This window comes from Papilio machaon, chromosome 5, assembly GCF_912999745.1.
Source record: "Papilio machaon chromosome 5, ilPapMach1.1, whole genome shotgun sequence".
Taxonomy (NCBI): Eukaryota; Metazoa; Arthropoda; class Insecta; order Lepidoptera; family Papilionidae; genus Papilio; species Papilio machaon.
In genome coordinates, this window is record NC_059990.1 from 9,780,537 (window position 1) to 9,801,695 (window position 21,159).

The 21,159-nt window shown below is 34.4% G+C and overlaps 2 protein-coding genes across 17 annotated transcripts in view; both read left to right on the forward strand.

Moving 5' to 3' along the window:
- The first annotated feature begins 1,435 nt into the window (after positions 1-1,435).
- Positions 1,436-18,035, forward strand: LOC106709609 (cholinephosphotransferase 1). 5 transcript variants are annotated; one of them, XM_045677880.1, is made up of 10 exons: positions 1,436-1,804; positions 3,148-3,388; positions 8,220-8,378; positions 9,342-9,467; positions 10,807-10,938; positions 11,511-11,642; positions 12,898-13,056; positions 13,916-14,041; positions 14,154-14,298; positions 17,923-18,035. In XM_045677880.1, exons 1-10 carry the CDS (start codon positions 1,593-1,595, stop codon positions 17,994-17,996), a joined length of 1,506 nt encoding a protein of 501 aa, XP_045533836.1. In that variant the 5' UTR covers positions 1,436-1,592; the 3' UTR covers positions 17,997-18,035. The 5 variants fall into 5 exon arrangements, with proteins under 5 accessions (XP_045533836.1, XP_045533838.1, XP_045533837.1 ...); XM_045677882.1 differs by lacking the exon at positions 11,511-11,642; XM_045677881.1 differs by lacking the exon at positions 9,342-9,467.
- Positions 18,036-19,050: 1,015 nt separating this feature from the next.
- Positions 19,051-21,159, forward strand: part of LOC106709599 (probable phospholipid-transporting ATPase IA) — a 43,608-nt gene continuing 41,499 nt past the window's right edge. For all 12 annotated transcript variants that reach the window (XM_014501430.2, XM_014501436.2, XM_014501429.2 and 9 more), the window contains exon 1: positions 19,051-19,196. In XM_014501430.2, the coding sequence (XP_014356916.2) occupies positions 19,145-19,196 (52 nt within the window). In that variant the 5' untranslated portion in view covers positions 19,051-19,144. The remainder of the gene's footprint in view (positions 19,197-21,159) is intronic.

Genomic DNA, 21,159 nt, shown 5'->3' on the forward strand with positions numbered 1-21,159 from the left:
ATCTTGTTTTATTATAACACTAGCTGTTGCCCGCGACACCGTTCGCGCGGAAAAAACTGAATAAGTAGCCTATGTGTTCCCATAGACTATGTTCTATATCTGTTCTAAATTTCATCAAGGTACTTTGAGCCGTTTCGGAGATACCTTCAAACAAACATCCATCCATCTATCCTTCAATCCATCCTTCCATCCATCCATCTAAACATTCGCATTTATAATATTAAATAAGATTAATGAGTAGTCTATCTATGTGTTCTTCTAGAAAATGGACTAAAATTAAGCCTCCGGCATCAAAATGTTTAAGATTAGGAACTAGGATCCTACATAACGGGTAATTGAATGGGGGATGCAGTGAGCAACATTCATTGTACGAAGATCTACAACGCGTATCATTTATGTCTGGATTCCATTTAAACTATTTGATAGATATTTTGCACTATAATGGATTTCTTCCAAACAATTTATAAAAACTCCAAATATGATCGGGATGTATTGTGGAGTAATCTATTAAGTATGCAGTAACTGGAAACAAAGGCTGATAATAATACCAAAAACTTTCCAAAATGACAAGTATAACTGGCAACATCAAACCGACTTCTTGAACGGGTGTCGTAGTGTCGGACCGTACGCGCAAAAATATGAACAATGAACTATCGAGAATCGGTCTTATAATAAAATTATTCGATGAAATAAGTATTATAATATAACAATAAATTGGTATAAGTATAATTTGATTATGTATCACACAATTAACTGAAAAAACTTTAAATTCCTTTCTTTTTTGTTTATCAATACGTAAATTCTTGGTTAAATATTTATTTTTTTATTTAGTTGTGAAGAATGAAATAGGAATAAAAAGAAATAATTTTATTTATATTGTCGTTCAAAAATAATAATCACGAAATCATCGATTCAACGTTCTATGAGAACAACAAATCGAAACGATTCAAAATCGATTTTACTCAACCCATATCTAGTAAATTGTCCAATGAATTTTGAAACTAATTATCCTAAAAAGACAAACTATAATATTTTTACTATGCTAAATATTTAAATTTCTGAATCGAAAATTCGATTTTCCTTTTTCCCTATTTAAATATGGCAATGATGGACTTAGACGTTTCATTTTTTTTGTTAAAGACTTGTTTAGTTAGAGAATAGTTTCAGAAAAGAAAAATTATTATCTTTCAAACGATTCACTTAATACAAAAAAATATGTCATAAAATCTCCATAATTATATCACAATTCTTAAAAGAGGATTTTGTTGCAGATAGGTTTTATCGATACGTGTTACATTGTACATCTCTTGTCGAATTCCAAAATGGCGGAAATCAAATAGACACAACTTACCACGTGTCCATTTATTTCATGTCAGTGAGGGGCTAACTTCACAGAGGTGAATTTGTAATTGCTGAGTGACAGTGATAATGTGACTGTGTGTCTGTGTGTTATGTCAGTGTCAGACTGTCAGATATGCTTGTGCGAATGTGCGAATTTTCGTGTTCGTTTTGATAATTTGGCAAATAGTGATTCAAATAATTTATCTTACGTGTATATAACTATTCGTTAAATGTCGTGACAGTGCAATAAAATGCAGTTCTATAAGGAAAGGATTTTGAACGCTGCACAGTTAAAAAGATTAAGTGAACATAAATATTCGTGTACCAGTGCTAGTATATTGGACGCATGGCTTCAACCTTGGTGGTGCTGGCTGGTGTCTAAGACGCCGCTATGGCTCGCTCCGAATCTCATTACAATTTTAGGTCTAATTGTAAATGTAGTGACAACATTAATTTTAGTTTGGTGAGTATCTTTTTAAATATGCCTTACAATAAAATAATATATATGTCGTAGGAAAACGAGCGGAACGACTTTCGTTTTTGCTGCACAAGTACACCGTGCTTTCTTTTAGCCTAGATTCAAAAACAAGTTTTAATTAGGTGATATTGCCATGTTTAGTATAGAATGTGATTGTCATACGAAATTCCCAAGTGATGCGATTGGTCGTAACGTACGCCGCGCCACTTTTTGTCGATAAGATACCAGTAGTAAAATAATCAGTTATCAACACACTTCACATCTTATAACATAAATGTTAATAGTATTCAATTATCAAAGATGTCAATATTGATAAGGTTTATTATTATTCCATAAAACATAATTGTTACTATTTTTTTTAACTCACATTTTAAACAAATCATTTATCTTTAAAAATCCTGGCACCAGTGATTTGATTCTATATAATGAAATAAATTCTTTTATTTTCAGTTAATATTCATAGTCATCTGGATGTTGTAAAAAGAAATTTGAATTCTTACTTGTAGCCCATTACACTTTTTTCATATTTTCATTACAAATGTTATAGTTTTGTGAAAATTGTGAGAGTGAAATAAAATTGTACAATATGGAAAGAGGTATAAACCAACAAGTTAACTAACTGTATGGGCGTCAAAATAATTACAGCTCACAAGTGCTTACTGCCAATATAAAAAAAAATCACAAAATACCTTTTCATATTGTAGCAGTCTTATAATTTTTTGTTTTATGTCATTTCTTACATTTTAGTATAGTTGATTCAGGATAAGCGAGATTCCGAGGGATTACGATAATTTTCTTTTTATAGAGGTTTCTCTGTAACTTACACTTATGGAAGTCATCCATAGGGATTGTCGGAATGTCCCTGATTACTTATGATTTACCAAATGGTGAAAATTATATGGACCAAGATATTGAAAGATGATGTTTTGATTGATAGGTTATAGGTAAAAAAGTTTTTGTATAAAAACAAGCTGTATTTTTTTAAAGTGTACTTATTATCTCACACACAACACTTTGAAAACTTTAAACTTTTTAAGTGCTTGATATACACCAAATTCTTTGAAATAAAATACATGTTTGGTAAATTATTTGAAAATATGCATTTTTGATTTATCCTATATTCATATTTAAAATGTTTATTGAACATCAAACAAATTGAACATAAAATATGATTGTCTAACTGGCAATTTAAATCTATGCGTGCAATTTTTTGCCATTTGGTTAATTGTATTTAAAATGAATTGATTAAGAAAGTTTGTGTGACCTTATAAATAGTAGAATAAAAAGATGATGAGGATGGGATGCTTAGCTATTTGTAATGTGAGCAGGTACAGTCCTGATGCGCGCCAGGATGTGCCGCGGTGGGCGTGCGCGGCGTGTGCGCTGGGCGTATTCGTTTACCAGAGCCTGGACGCTATCGATGGCAAGCAGGCGCGTCGCACCGGAAGCCAATCTCCGCTCGGGGAACTCTTCGACCATGGCTGTGACAGCATATCTACAGTATTCATTGCGCTCGGAGCATGCATCGCTGTTAAACTTGGAGAGTATCCAACATGGATGTTCTTCCAGGTCAGTATTAATATATAGGATAACACTCGGAGTCTTTAATATTCACTAGATACTACCTTAGTGTGGAATTAGGAATTATTACCAAATACTATGATTAGTCATTGGAATATTATTTGTATCATTTTGTTCCCTTACCTAGTAAATTCACTAATCCAGTCAGGAGAATGTCTCTTCAGTCTCATGTAATGTTTGTTTTAAATAAATAAATTTAGTCGGCCATCTGTTTAAATTTGGCTTGATTTAAATTTATTTACTCAAATGTATATATGGAGCGGAGTAAATAATGATTGCTCTGAACCTAAAATATACCTAAAACAAACAATGGCAGCAACATCAAAGATGAAACCACAAGCAGACAAATGTGCTTTTATAGTATAGTTTATGGTAGAGTTGACGTTTATGCTCGCTCAAGTTTCAGACTTGTATGATGAGAGCTTGATGTAAATGCGTTTTAGTTTAAGAAAATAGATAAATATGTTTTTATAAGGTAGCAAACGAGTAAGAGGCCACCTGAATTCGCCGAAATGACGTAGTGACCGCTGCCCATAGACATCTGAAATTGCAGACGCGTTGCCTACCTTTAATCTACGGAGAAGGAGACGTACATAAAAAGATTTTTTCTCCTTCCTATATGTCTCCTGCCTCTATCAAATACACTTCTCCTTCCCATCTTTCACCTATAAGAAAAGGATGAGAAGGGAAAAAAGACTAAAATTAGGTTTCCGGCATGCACACTCATCAGACGAAACGCAGAATTCCTTCCACTCGCCCGTCTTCTGTGTTGCCTTGGTATTTCACCCGGCGAGCCGGCTCATTCGTGCAACAGATGTTATTGTTGCTGTCGTCTACCACTGTTAAATTCTTAGATTTTTGTGAATCCGAATGATAGTATTTAACTACAATTTGAGTATCCAGAAATAAAGAGTTTACACAAATCTACGAGTTGCCTGAAAGTTATATGCGTCTACGTAGTTCCCTAACTGACCTATGCTTAAATTGGAATCTGCGCATGCAAGTGACGCAAGCATTATTAATGATTGCGTTGACTCCAGTATTTATGAAGTGGCTAATAAAGATTTTGCTGCATTTAGAGAGATAAACCGGACATATTTCGCATTGCTAACTAGATTGCACTGGATGTTACAGTTTCCTCAACTAAATTTTAACTTAATACAATCGCTTGTGTCGGGTCGCGTTTTAAATGTCGGTGAATGAACTCGGCTGTGAATCAACTCGTTACAGCAAACGGATGTTTGTGTTACTGATTCAATTATTTGCTCATTTTATTAAATTGCAATTCGTTAGTTGCTAATATATTAGAAAATGCTAAGCAAATTCTAGTTAAAACAGGTTGCTGTTGCGTTATTTATAGCTTCGTTAAAATAACTGCTTTCATATCTATTTTACACACATACTTTTTTGTGACATGTGTATGCCACTTTCTATTTTTACATAAAAATATTATCTGTGTAACAACAAAAAGAGTAGAAAAGTTAATGGAATTAATGTATTTTTTAAAATACGATCACGTTTCACTATCATTTATTACGTAATCAAGACGTAGAACCACACGATAATTCTTTTAGCACATTTAAAATACTTATAATAGAACTGAATGGTGGAAGACTTCCGCGTGGCGATTGATTACGTTATATAACGTAGTATGTAATAAATTATATAGTAAATATTTCTAGCAAGATAAAACGTTTAGTGTGTTAGACCTTTCTTTATACTGTGATGCATTAATGAAACATGACATTACGAGACATCCGCACAGGCGTGATCTGTCCAGTCATAAATGTTGATAATGTCGTATCAAAATGTACACTAAATCAGGCGAATAATAAAAGAGGCAGAAATACAGTCACTCAGATAAAAGTACAGTCAAAGAATTTCTCTTCCTAGTTAAGGTTTAATGTCAGCAAAGGCTCTTATAGTTTAGGGATTTAGTTGTGACATTTCTTATGTTACATCGAAGTTATATTTCATTAACCAACCTTAGAAGTTGACATTGGTTGTATAAATGGACAGTTTTTATTAATTATTCCCATGTAAATGTGAATAAATATGTAAATTACTTTTGCAAAGCGATAATTTTGTATTAATTAATTTAATATTAACATGTACTTGTGTACATGTTAACGTGTAAAAAAATACAGTGGGCAATATATACTTATAAAAAACTAGCTGTCGCCCGCGACGCCATCCGAGCGGGAATAAAAAAAACACTTTATTAGTAGATTATGTGTTCTTCCTGACTATGCCCTACATCTATGCCAAATTTTATCAAGATCCGTTTAGCCGTTCCGTAGATACCTTCAAACAAACATTCGCATTTAATATTAGTAAGATATGGCGCTTGTGTACCAAACTCTATAACAATACTCACGTACAAAAAATAAAATTATGCGGAAGTACAGATAAGATAAGGACAATATTTATTACTGTGTGTTTTCACTGTCATTAAACTCGTATAAATAACATAAATACAAGTATATAGGCAGCGGAATTTCGCGGATGCTGCCGAATGTGGAATAATTTGATGACGTAATTACATTTGTACGTGTCGTTGCGGAATGTTTGATTAATTAATTTGCGGTGTGGCGCTTACTCTAGTCTCCCCCCTTTCCCTTCTCCGGCCACAGTCTGTTGTCATTGAGTTTGACACAAGAGTGAATATATTTGTAGCTATGACAGATTGACTAATTCCTATATCTGATCTTTTGATTAATAAATAATAACTATCTTGTTATATTTCCTTAATCTTATATTTAATGAATTAAATTATAAACTTAAGTTGGAGTGATTGAGGCATATTGTATGTTAATATCGCTGTTGACCTCGACACGAAGTTTGAAGTTCAATGGCACGGCGACGGCTCCAATGCCTAGGTCGCGTCGCGTCGCCTCAGTGGCAGCAAACAGACTCCTTGACCACTCATATTATATATATCTGACGCTTTGGATGCCTGCCCAAATCTACAATCTCTGCTTTTATTTGAGAATTGGATAATTCAAGTTTATATTGAATTTATTTTAGCTCAACAACTGAAGGGTCAATATTAATTTTTATGCAATCTCAGATGGACAGCATGACTTTATTTTCCTCCTACACTTTTCTCATTTTACTGCACTTGCTGGTTATATGCAATAGTAGAAGCTCTATTGCCATAGCCATGCCATACCTTTTTTCGACCACGTTTCTATAGAGGGTTATGTTTGAGATGCAGTTACGTCAACCGTTATAGCGAGCGGTATAAATGATAAAACGCGCGAAGTGATAATGACTGTAATAATGTTAGTTAATTCTCGCAACTGCTAACTGTTGGTTTCGCAGACTAAAAATCTCTATGAAACATTTCATCCCTGTCATAATCTTTGACAAAACAGATATAATATGTTTTAAACGGGGATTTTGGTCTGAGTAATCTATAGTAAGCTATATATGTTTAAATTAAACAAGTCAATGACTATGATAAACAAATCTAACTTCTGGTAACATGGATGACGCGGCACTCATATAAATTATATGTCCGATACAAACAGGTTTTCTACATAAGACATGCGTTGTGGTCGTGTATCAGTGGTGTTAATGTCGTCGACCCGGTGTTGCATTGACATGACATTCGAGGTGTCGTGTCATGTATCCACTGAAGGCGAGGTGAATGTCGCGGTCAACACATTGTGTAAAACATGTCTGCTCTTACCTCAGTTACGCAACACTCAGTTGTAGGAGACAATGCACTGTTTTTATTACTGTGAGTCTGCAAGCGGAAGTTTCCACTGCAAAAATAAATTTTACAAAGAGGATGACAGATGACAAAATTTTACTATACTAATGTTACGAAACTGAAATTCCACTCTAAGATACTAGGAAGTGGGGTAACCAAATAGATATAGGTGGGTTGCTTTTCACTTTTACGAAAGAAGGTTTTAGTCTCGCAATAATTGTAAAATGCATATTCATTTATAATTGCTATATATAATTAATTTCATGCATATACATGTTTAATTACAACAATTTAATTGTTGCTAAAATACAGAAGACAGGCGTGAAGTGAAAGTAATTCTGCGTGCGTTTCGGATGCCTCATTTTAGTGTAACAACCCTTTTCCTATAAGGAAGTTATGGAAAGGGGAAGTGGATTAATTTGGGACGCATAGGAAGGGAAAATTTCCTTTTACCGTCCGTCTCCTCCTCAGTTGGTTTCGATCGTTACTGTATCTGCGAGTTAGGAGAATATTTGGAGCGTTTATGGCGATGAGTGTACATATTAGTAACAATAGCCGGTGCGGAGTTAGCACTTGGCAAGTGTGCTGCGCGGCAACGAGCGACAGCTTGCCAAGTCTAGAGTAGACTGCTCCCTTGTCTTGTTCGCTACAAAGACCACGTTATTAGAGCATGATGAGAATACACACATTCTCGTTATTCTCCAAGAGGTTTAAGCACTTCTGACACCCTTCATATATGGATAAAACTAGAATTTGTTTGTTTTTACAATCCATTGGAAAAAAAAATATGCTATCAAACCACGATTTCACTCTCGTTCGAAATTACTTTTACTTTTTTAAACAACAGTAGCAACTATCACATTTTCTACGTTCTAATTTAATGGATTGTTATAATTTCATGTATTTCAAAAGCCATTGTAAAATAAAGTTTCTTAAGCTTGTTACATCGCGTCGTTTGTTAATAAAGGCTTTGAGTTTGTTGAATTTTCCGTTACTTATCTACTTAATAATTTTATTTATTATACTAAACACAAGCTCATCGACAGTTAGGTCCTAGTTAATAATGATTTGATAATTTTGACCTATCGTTTCGTTTTCCAGTGCTTCTGTGCGATGACACTGTTCTACTGCGCTCACTGGCAGGCGTATGTGACGGGCACGCTTAAGATGGGCCGCATTGACGTCACCGAAGCGCAATACGCCATCATGGCTATCCAGCTCGTCTCCGCCACACTCGGCTCCGACTTCTGGGCTACCAAGGTAATGTGTTCCACTCGCATCTTGTCACACATGGTCGAATGGTGGTGGCTAACGGTACTCTCATTGCAACACTCAGAGTTGGTTTATGGTTTCTTAAGAACTTTTCTATTGTTAAATATACACTAAGAGGAATTAGTAATCGATTAACTATTCTGACTGTTGCAGTTTAAATTTAAGATAGTAATCAGTAATCTTTGTATATCTTTACGTAATATAAGTTTTGAAGTTTAGAATTAATGTACGTTACAAAACCATCATCTGATCATTTAAATGCATATTTTCATTTTAGTTACGTTATAAATGAAAGGCATTTATTTTTAAAAATTCCCACATGACGTTACCGTAATTAAGTTTGAGGTTATGTTAGTTTATGAGTTAATTTTTAGTTGTACTATTTAAGGTTAAATTTAATATAGATTAGATAAATTATATAATATGATAAATATGTGTATCACAGCACTGTAAGTGTTCATTAGGTTTTCATATAACTGTTGATATTAAATGGATTGCTCTTGGATTCTAACAAAAAATGTAATCCAACGACGTACCATTTTCAACTAACCTGGGAAAACTGTACTCGCACCAACTAATTGTTCTTATCAGTGGGCGAGCACGGCTTTATAACTACCTAATACTGACGTAAAGCCGAAAAGTATTGTTACCTTATTTTTGACATTTAAGGCCTCTATACGATTCCCTACGCAGTTAAAGTATTAATGTAACCAGTTTTGATTCAAGCTACTATGCACTTGCCGACTGATCATTACAGCTCTCTGACAGCCAGTCGAGCGATTGCTTTACCTGGCTGTTGCATCCGCAACTTGCGGCGAGCCGTGCTTTGTCTAGCCGCTCATGTGAACATGGCCTACTGTTGTAAATTGTGATTTATTCCTGTTTACGTTAAATCTATGATTTATTAATAATTTCGGGCCGTGGGTGACGTGTTTGCCGTGTGCCGCGTAGGTGGGCGGGCTGGAAGTGCGGTACTCGCTAGCCGGCGTGGCTGTGGTGGGTGCGGCGCTCACGCTGGGCACGTTGACCACGGCCATACTGGCCGGCGGCGTCGGCAAGAATGGCTCCACGGTTGCAGTGAGCGACAACACATTTATATTGGGGGTTTGGGGGTTGACAATGCTACGGATATACATTAGTTGTATACGGTAACGGTAGGTGTAGGGTGGGAGTTTTGGCATTTTTTTTTTTCAAAATTTTGGGTTATATTTGTCATGTGTTGATTTGATCAGGGTTATTGATCAAAATTTGGTTAATTATATTTTGAAAATTTCAATCATTTTACAGGATTTTGTACCACTTTATCGGGAATTACCCCCATACCCCCAACTCATTACTAATTTTTGTTTTATATTTCAATAGATTTATCGAGCGTATTAATTGTGAGTTAGGTCGTGCGTACTGGAGGGGTGTAACTTAGTATTAATTTTAGTCACCATTCTGTTGTAATGAGGTATTTTGGTTTCGCTTATTAATAATCATGTGGGTTTTTTTAATAGCATGTCTAGTCCGGTCCTAATTTATGGCTTTTGGGTTATGCTCATTGTTATTTTTTTATTTTTACTTCATTGTAATATAATAGAGGCATCTTTATTGGTATTATTTTAGGTAATATTGGTTCAAAAAGACAAGAGGTTAGTTTGAGAAAGTAGCTATTACCGATATTGTAAATATAATTGAACAACAAATCCTACTGCTGTTCAGTTTGAATTTATTCTCCTAATATGAAACTAAGTATACAATAAATAATTTTGTTTTAAATGTTCAGTAAATAATGTATGTATGGACGATGTCCCTATTATGTTAAAGTCTAACATTGAGCATGGTCTAAAGTACTTTTAATTATTTAAGTCGTTAGTTTTTCATATTATCAATGTCATTGTGTGTTTGTGTTACATCTCGTGCGTCATTCACTCATTCGGTCACGTTTGTTCATTCGTTCATTTCACATTTAATACATTTGTTTGCTAGAGAATAATGTTTTTAGATATAATTCATTTAGGGACAAATATAATAGTAACATAATTGGAGGCAAATATTCGGAAGTAAATAAGTTTTGTGAACTGTAAAAGTTTTATAGTAAATCGTTGTTAATGTAGACAGATTAAGCTCATTTTGCTTTAAGCGTATTCGACTGGTATTTACTACGTTTCTGGTTATATTATTAATAGATCCTGTTACTTCATATGTATAAAATAAACTTAATAACTAAGTTATGTTCATCGTTGTTAAAATTTGTCATTCGTCATAAGATTTCATAAAATCATACATCAACTAAACATTTACAGAATTGACCATTCAATATGATGTATTTACGGCAACAAGAAACTGAAAACAAAGTATATAAACGATGCGAGTGTTGATCGGTCCTAGAAGACGTAGTAGGTTTATGTAATTGTTGTTGGCGCGCGGGCAGCTGGCGGGCGCGGAGTGGCCCTTGTCGCTGGTGGCGTGCGTACTGTCAGACGCCGCACAGCTGCTGCTGCTGGCCAACTTCGCCACCATCTTCCGCATCGGGGGGTGCGGCAAGAACGGCTCCACCGTCGCCGTAAGACATCCCTCAATCCCATCCCTCAACAAATAATACAGAGTATTTACGAATTATAACTACGTGATAGTTAAAATGTGCATTGAAAAAAAAAAAGATAAAACATGTGCTTAAGATTAGGAATTGATTCGTAAATGTTCTGTGTGTATTTGTGGCGGAGTTTATACTGGGATAAAAGTCGGTACTTCAATCTTCACCTCTCCACTCATGCTTACATTTCAAGGCGTAAGGTGGTAACACATTTTTTTGCGATTACTTTTATTTTTATTTCGCCTATCGCAAGATCGACAATTTCTCGAGCCATAGGTTGCTTATAGGTTTGGCCTAATTTATATTTTTCTAACTTTGGTAAAAGTATTAGCGCTTCGGTCGAGGTCTCTGTAGGTAGGGTGTAGGGATGTGGTTAAAGAGAAGTGACCGATGAGTGAAGATAGCACAAGATGTACCCGGAGGCCGTCGCTTGAGGACTTCCTCAGTATTAATGGCATGTTTTTTATTTCTCGTTTTCTGTTGCTGCCGCCGGCCGCCGTACGTACCGACACGACACCGTTACACTGAACGTCAACCTGCAGCTCCCGACCATCGACCTCAGCATTAACTTGGTGTCCAACTATGCCGTCGTCCTAATGACCCTCTCTCTCGTGTTCGGCTACGTTAAAGTGATAATGAGAGGCGGCGTGGGGAAGAACGGCTCCACAGTCGCAGTAAGACCTTGCTTTATACGATGTGCACCGTGCCCATTGTCTGCGTGACGTGACGTGACGTGTGACGTCATATAGCCACACGCCGCGCGCTTTTCCGGGAATATATTATATGTACTATTGCTCAAAGCGCGACTGAAGGACAATGTACCATGTATATGTCAAATATAATCTCGCATGTGTCCATTGTATCTTGTCAACTTCAATGTATGTTATAATATGTTACCATTTAAAATGTGCATCTTATAATATATTTATATGTTTTCTTGTCGATTGAACGTGCTCATATATAGCACCATAGAAGTATATAACAAGATAAAAGTCAATTTAGATATACAACTATTATGTTTAAAATTAGTGTAAAGATACCCGGTAAGAGTTATGAGGTCGCGTACTCAGTGTAATGCCAGCTAACAGTAACTGCTTGGTAACAGAATGTTGTGTGCGTGCCCGCTGTGTGTCTGTGTGTCTGTGTGTCTGTGTGTCTGTGTGTCTGTGTGTCTGTGTGTCTGTGCTATGTTCATCATTGTTGCCAGTTTACACTGCCGAAACATTTGTACAAAGACAATGTTCTTTGACGAGTGTTTCGTTTGTAGAAATACGTGTTTATATGCGCAAGTTATTACAAATTATATTATTGATAATGAACAAATTTTTTTTATTTAATATATACGTAATTTGTTGAGTTTTTGTTATTTGTAATCACGTGCGCATGTCTCTCTGTTTGTTGCATGTGTTTGTTTTTCTTTCCTTGCATGTTCTATGTTGGCATGATTTTTGTTATTGAATAACTTTTCATTTATTGCTAACATTGTTTGTTGGTTTGGTATTTGGCATCTGTTGTTATTTTTTATCGCAGATGTATGAATAGAAAAAATATTGCTATGATAAATATCTTGAAAATATTCTCCCTGATTGTTTAAATTTCACTAAATTCAATTAATTGGCAATGTTTAACGTAAGATTAAGAAAAGTGTTCATTCAGATATGAAAGCTGACACAAAATTGCCGAAGAGTTATGCCTATAGTTAGGTAAATTGTATTAAAGTCAGCTACTTAGTGAGATGACATTGACTTGTTGATGAATGCGATCAACATTCAGTTGTTTGATGGCCACTAAGGGCGACTTTTAGCGTAGATTTTGTTGAAATCTACACTTATACAGTCTGTTTGAATAGCCAAGTCGCGTGTTAGTGTAGCAATTTGTAGTGTAACGTGGTGTGCGTTGAGTCCGTGTTACAGCCGGTGGTGTCCGCAGGGCACCAGCATCTTGTCGCCGGTGATCCCCTTCTCGCTGGTGGTGGTGCCGGCCTTCATCATCTTCCAGAAGAGCGAGTCCCACGTCTACGAGAATCACCCCTCGTTATACATACTGGCGTTCGGAATGGTCGCCGCCAAGGTCACCAATAGACTTGTGGTAAGGAAACTGCACAACTATAAACAAATTCCAGCAGTGGTAAACGCCAGCAACAACATCAGTTGCACTAATTTGCCGAAGCGACCGATGAAATACCACGACCTCACAGAAGACAGGCCTCAAGTGGAAGCAATTCCGCGTACAGTCTATCAGTGTAGTATCGGAAGCCTTTAGTTACCTTCCCAAACATTCCTTCTAAGAGAAAGATGGGAAGGAAAAGCGGATTTGAGGAGGAGAAACGTCTCCTCCATCGATTAAAGGTAGGTAACTTCGCGATTTCGCCGAATTCAGGTGGCAACTTAGGTTGTTAGCTGGACACCAATAAATTTAGATTTAAAATACTTCTGTCATTATAAGACTTGCACAATTAAAGCCTTTTTTTACTAACGCGATAACTATTTCTATGAGGAGTCATGAAACAGAACTGTTGTACAGTGTGACCTGATTACAAAATGAGAGTGAGTCAAGCTACATAATGTTTTCCCGTGTCAAAGGTGGCGAGATAAAGGTGCTTTCAACTTCATTGCAAAGTTGATTGACTGGAATCGTATCAATTGTATTTTTAGTATCGCTTCTTATATGTGACACAATTATACTTCATACTATAAATAAACGAAGCTCAATTGCCTCGTAAATATATATACGGTACAGTTGAACCTGGATAAGCGAGATTCTAAGGGACCGCGATTTTTAGAGGTTTCTTTCTTACCCCATTTTGTCCCTTATAGAGATCGTCTATCGAAAAGTCAAAAGTTTTTTTTTCAACATTTGAACGCCACATTATCTTAAAGTAACAGGTTTCATGTCGATCTGTACGAAGTCGGAATAGATCATCATAATTGTTTGGTTTCTGTGTCAGGTGGCACATATGACGAAGAGTGAGATGGAGTACTACGACTGGTCTCTGCTGGGCCCCGCCATGTTGTTCCTCAACCAGTATTTCAACAACGCTCTGCCCGAGTACGTCGTGCTGTGGCTCTGCACGGTAACGTCATATGACTATACTGTTTCATTTATATCCTTAAATTACTATAAAAGGTTTAAGAAAATAGCTACTATGAGAAATATTTCAAAGTATAAATTGTACAATTTTCCAGATCTGGGTGTGCGTGGATCTGATCCGGTACTGCGGTCAGATATGTCTGGAGATCTGCGATCATCTGAAGATATGTCTGTTCCGCATCCCGCACCCCGGGGCGAGCGCGCCGAGCATGCTCGCGAGCGCGCACGCCGAGCGCAACGGTACGGCCGCGCGTCGCGCACAGGCCAAGCTCGCCAAGCGCGCCTCGCACTCTTAGGATACCTCCCGCAGTCGAGCGGGCAGAGGGAGTTAAACCCCATTTCCACTAGCGAGACTTGCCATGTCATTGCTATTTCTATGACCAATGAATGCGCCACTTCCACTGACGTGACAACGAACGGCCATAGTCATAGTTCAGAGTGCTGTCATTTGCGTAGTGGAAAAGTGGGAGAACTTCAAGAGGAAGCTCATATTTTACGATAAGTTAGTTTGTCAGTTTGTTTTGTAAATAAGTCTAGTTTTGTTACACACTTGTCTATACTTTGAATAACATTTTTATATTCAACACACAAATGTAGACCATTTTTTTAACTGGTTTTAATATTTAAAAAGGTTGATTTTTGCTTGTGTATTGAAAGCACTCAGTGGATTTAGGACAAGCAATGTTTGATGTATTCTTATTTTGTAAGTGTTATATTTATATTGACTTAATTTGATGGTAAATGTTAACCCTCTGCCCGCTCGAGCTGTACACAAATGTCCACCGATGTGACGACTCACATGTTTGCCGACAAATATTAACATAGTTGTACTTATATGCTACATATACATATATAGCTAACATACCTGCGATGAGGAAGACGGCATGTTGTAGATGGCGCCACTGGCGAACATTTTTTCATATGACAAACGTTGACAAATATTTTATATACGTTGACAAATATTTGACAATCGTAGACAAATATTTGATATACGTTGACAAATATTTGATATACGTTGACAAATATTTGACAATTGTAGACAAATATTTGATATACGTTGACAAATATTTGACAATCGTAGACAAATATTTTATATACGTTGACAAATATTTGACAATCGTAGACAAATATTTGATATACGTTGACAAATATTTGACAATCGTAGACAAATATTTTATATACGTTGACAAATATTTGATATACGTTGACAAATATTTGACAATTGTAGACAAATATTTGATATACGTTGACAAATATTTGACAATCGTAGACAAATATTTTATATACGTTGACAAATATTTGACAATCGTAGACAAATATTTGATATACGTTGACAAATATTTGACAATCGTAGACAAATATTTGATATACGTTGACAAATATTTGACAATCGTAGACAAATATTTTATATACGTTGACAAATATTTGACAATCGTAGACAAATATTTGATATACGTTGACAAATATTTGACAATCGTAGACAAATATTTGATATACGTTGACAAATATTTGACAATCGTAGACAAATATTTTATATACGTTGACAAATATTTGACAATCGTAGACAAATATTTGATATACGTTGACAAATATTTGACAAACGTTGACAAATATTTGACAAACGTTGACGAATATTTAACAAACGTTGACAAATATTTGACAAACCTTTACGAATATTTGATAAACGTTGACAAATATTTGACAAACGTTGACAAATATTTGACAAACGTTGACAAATATTTGACAAACGTTGACAAATATTAGACATAAGATTGTTCGCTTGTTAAAATAGTTAAGCCGTCTTCCCCATTTTGTACCTTATTGCTATTGTGTCAAAGTTAATTTTAGATAATATAAATCTATCGCTTATTAATTAGACGCGTTTCTTCAACTTGGCGTTTTTGTGATCTTCGTTCGTGATATGTTCGTCAGGTGATTTCTTCTTGTTCTAATGTAAGATATATACAGATGCTGATTACAAGATTTCCCTTGAATACTTGTCAGTAATATATGTAAAAAAATGCCGTTTTGCCGTTTAAAATATAAAAAAAAATGATTCGTAAGTAAAAAATGAGATTTTAATGCAGTTTTAAGAAAAAAAAAAATAGTCGCAATGTAATTCTGAAATATAAAGACAGTGACATAAAATGGTTTTTTTTAGATGAGAAGCGAACGTTGTCTTGTTACGGAGTGCGAGTAGTAAGTGATTTAGTTGTTCTCATTTTGAACTCTATTGTCTACATTATAAAGTTTTTATTCGATTGAGAGTAGACTAAAGCATATTAAAATTATGAATGTATGCAAAATTTCACAGATTCAGATAATTTCCTAGTGTTTTTCAACGTAATTAAGTTATTTGACTGAAAATATTGAGGGTAGTTGAAAATTTTGACAGCTTTATAATATGAAATTTCTAAAAGATATGTTTTGCTTGAAAAAAATATTATATTCATGAAACGTAAACCATTTATGTGATGACAGAAGTAAATAAAATATTTAATACTCATTTAGTGACAGTGACACTAACACTTTGCTACGCGACATTCGACCATATCTCTATGTAGTTAAGGTTTGAATCTGTACATCTCAGACACGGTGTTGGCTGCTAACTTAAATATATCTGCATACACTCGCTAATTATATTAAAAACTAGCTTTTACCCGCGACTCCGTCCGCGCGGAATAAAAAAATAGAAAACGGGGTAAAAACTATCCTATGTCCGTTTCCTGGTTCTAAGCTACCTGCCCACCAATTTTCAGTCAAATCGATTCAGCCGTTCTTGAGTTATAAATAGTGTAACTAACACGACTTTCTGACTATATATAGATGTATGAATTTACTCCATATACAAATAGATATATAGAAAAATATATGTTATATATTTTTTCTATATTTTATTAAGAAATTAGTTACGTATTTGTGTTAAATATTATTAAATATATATGTATATGAAGTAAATTTGTGTAGAACAAAAAAAGTTATATTTTTTTAGCCAATGTATTACAAATCAAATAAAAAAAAATTAATAATACGTTAAATGTATGTAGGACAAGTCAAGTTTTGCTCCATACATGTCATACGAAATTACGAATATTGTCTAAATTATTGTATATTTTACTTTAAAAAAATGTATGGATAAAATTTATCCATATAGTAATACAATTTGTTATTTTTTTTGGAGTACTTTTTAATTTTATCAATGGCTAATGTTTTTTTTCGTGTTATTTCAAATTTTAAAAGACAATGTTCGTGGTTGTGTTTGTCTGTTTGTTGTCGCTCAGTGGAAATGTATATATATATATATATGAAGCTGCGACATATTATACAATGGACTGTGTGTTTTTATGTCAAATATAAGTAAATATACATTTATATATTATTGTTTTATTCATTATATACCAATTAAAAACTTTGTTATAATTTAAAAAAAAATTTAATATTATAAAAAAAACTTAACAAACTTAAAATTTAATGAAATTGTCAAAAATATTACTAAAGTATTCAATATTATGTAACTGTGCGTTTCCACTGCATCATCTATACATTTTTTTGCCAACGTGAATAAGTGGAATGGTTATATATTTTTGAACAGATGTTTCTTCAGTGGAAACGCACTGTAAAGAAACGGCCAGAGTTAGCAGACGCTAAGGTTAGTGTAGTTGATTCGCTTTGCCTTATGTATGTTTATATTTTCCTATTATATTTATTTTTCACGCTTTTTTTATTATACTTTGGTGTTGTATTCGCTTTTGATATTTTTTTATCGCTTGTAAATATATAAATGAATTGGATTTATTTTTTATTATTTTTTTAAGTTATAATTAGTGTATGCAATGTACAAATGTAAGTTTGTTTGTATTTCAGTTTGCAGCGACAGCGAGAAGTCTGAGAGCGAAGATTCTGCGCCGCTCCTCAACAATAACTCTTTTACAACTTAACACATTTTTGTATTGTCCGTGTGTCTGTGTGTCTGTGTGTCTCTTACTGATTTAGTAAAGAAATAATAAATCACAACAAAGCTCTTTTATTTTACCTATTTTACCTGAAATCTATGCACATCTTTGTGCAGCGCCCCCTATCGGACGTAAAGTAGACCTTAAAATCTAATTTTGACATATTTGATTTGACATACGAAGGCGATTGTCACAAATATTCTCGTTAGCATCACTGAAGTGCCCGAAGAATTTAGTTTTGGTCAAGACAATAGATCGCGTGGTCTATGGTTCGAATCCCGCCATTATAATAACTAACTAAAACCATATACTTCTACAAGTCTTGAGATTTGTTGAAATTTTACAAGGAATATTGGTAAATAACCAAAAAAAATTACATTAATTAAAAAAAATATGCGTTACCGTCTAGCCAGAAACTAAATAAATTTGCCTCTGATTCACTGGCAAATACAAAATAGGTTAATGTTAGTTGTTTTTGTTGCAATGAAACATCATAATTAACACCTTAAAATAAAGTGTTTACTACTTGACAATAAGCTGCTAACTTAAACAAGCCATTGTTGTAAAATAACGAGTAACTTTGCATACTTAAATATACGATTGACACAAGGTCATACTCAAGGCCTTTCTTTCTTATTGAACAAATTTCAACATAAAATATCTCGGAAAAAAGACTATAAAGAACATGTCATACTTTACTGAGAGGTACTGATGATGAGGATTCAACCAACCTGCACTTGGCCAGCGTGGTTGGCTATGGCCTAGTCACCCCTAACTTGGGGTAGGCTCCGAGTACCTCGGTGGGGACGTATAGTGAGCTGATGATGATGACTGATGATAGTCTTGTTCTTTTCCTCACTTTAACAGACAACGTTCGAATAGAGACTGACGAGAGGAACTTAATTTTACAAAATGTGTATGACAACAATGATGTCACATTCACAAAACTTAATAATATGAATATTTATATTAAAAAAAACAGTTGCTTTTTGTAATGTCAATAATGATATGCGCACACGATTAAATCAGTCCACACTAACGTCCGAACGCGACACCACTATCGTACTGTTAAATAAACAAATCGTCTAAAGTCTAGTGTTTTCTCAAAGTTTGTGTGCTAATGTGTTAGTGTCATGAATAACAGGAGACTTAGAAGGGACAGCTACCAAGACATCGCCGGCAGAGGTACGCTTTTATTCTATCACAAATATAACTATGTCTAATTTGAAATTAATACACGTTCCCTTATCAGTTTGTTTATGAAATGTTATCACATTCGGTCTTGAATGACTAACAGTATTCTATCGTGAGTGTCATGTTAATGCTACTGGCACATCTGTGCAACTAAATGTTACCAAAATGTATAAAAAAAACTATCGCTTGAAGTATTTATATTCATTTAAATTTCTGTTTGCGATAGAATCGACATTTCGCATTTACCTCAAAGGGCCTCTGCTGAAGCTTTAGATCATGCTACCGTATACCTGTTTCGTTCATTTCAAAAATGTAATACAGTTTTAGCATCAAATTAACAGAAACTAGTTGTTTTAAGTTTTAAAAATACGGCCGTGAAATATTTGATAACTAACAAACGTTACGTTTCGGTAGATTTGTTGCTAAATGGTCAACATTCGATATTGGATGATGTACAACAACACGGCTAGTGTTACTGAATTAGTGAAATAAATCGATCAGAGTAAATGTCTAGAATTTTCCGTAAATTAGAGGCACTTGACCTAATCGTTGTTTTTCCTAATAAGTGAAATAACCGACCTTCTACGTACATATGTTGTAGTGTATGCTTTGAATTCTATCGCAATCTTCTATAGTACTACTTATTCTCAAACATAAGAACGTAAAGTTCTAATTAACTGCTTATTTTAGTAGATTTCATGGTCAGTAACAATGCAACTGTTTGCAACACTATATTTTATTTGAAAAAAACTCATCTTAGGTACTAGCGAATTCATAATAATTAGTATAAAATTATTAATTTTATTGCTGACTACTTTATAAAAATGTTTTATGTATACAAAGCAAGAATAAATGTATCCATTTACGATGTAGATCCGCCCGTAAATATAAAGGTTGGACCGAATTCAGGACAGCGGCAGCGCTAATAGTATTTTCTACGAAAAAAGTTATTTACTTACAATAAAAGTAACGTTACGAGCATAGGTGGGCACAGTTAATCAAAAAGTTAACTTCGTTAATCGTTAATTCGTTAAATAAAAATTTAACTTCGTTAATCGTTAAAGCGTTTAATTTACGAAAATTTAACGCAAGTTAAAGTTAACAGTTAAAGTTAATTTTTGTTTATATTACGAGTATAATGCGCAAGCGGGAAACGGTCATACGAATAATCTCCGAATCGTATGGACCGATTTTGTCGAGACTTTCAATAGAACTTAGGCTATTTTTTTACTGAGCTTACGAAATCTCGGGTGATCGCTAATCCTATCTATAGTTTAGTTATATAATATACTAAAATATAATTTAGACAATAGGAGCAATGTACTAATGCCTGTACCATAATAATGACATAGCATGCACTAGTTACACACACTTACTTGTATACTACACTGACAATGATGGACAATTGACTTTTTCAGTCAATTTTTTTATCGACATTCCGACGTCACGGAATTAGAGAGCTAACTAAATTTAGACAACACAAATTTTCTATTAAACATTAATACATGTGATCATATTCAAAAGAAAACAATCAAAACTTTTGTGCAGTATTTACATTTATCTGTTACTATTTGCACCCGAATATTCATTTGCTCATACTCCAACAACTGAACATTTAATTTTATGTATAATTTGGTAATATTTTTTTATTTTATTTTAGCTAAGGACCCACGAACAGACTTATCATTTTTTACGTACTTTTTATTTATTAATAAAACTTCTAACATCAGAGGAAACTTATTATAACATTGATAAATAAACTATATAACCAATCCAGTGATACACCTCAACGCATCAAACTATACAACTGAGATGCTTTCGATAACTTCTATCATCTAAAGATCTATCGTCCGATCTATTGTTATATGTTAAATCAAGTTAAATTACTCTCAGTGTATTGAGCATAAGTTACACGACATAACGAAAACAACCGATCGCGGGTGATGTCTTCTCT

Excerpts from the sequence above, each read along its gene's own strand:
- LOC106709609 (XM_045677880.1), top strand. The coding sequence starts at position 1,593 with ATGCAGTTCTATAAGGAAAGGATTTTGAACGCTGCACAGTTAAAAAGA. Across the intron at positions 1,805-3,147 it reads ACAACATTAATTTTAGTTTG|GTACAGTCCTGATGCGCGCC; the intron begins GTGAGTATCTTT and ends TAATGTGAGCAG. Across the intron at positions 13,057-13,915 it reads AGGTCACCAATAGACTTGTG|GTGGCACATATGACGAAGAG; the intron begins GTAAGGAAACTG and ends TTTCTGTGTCAG.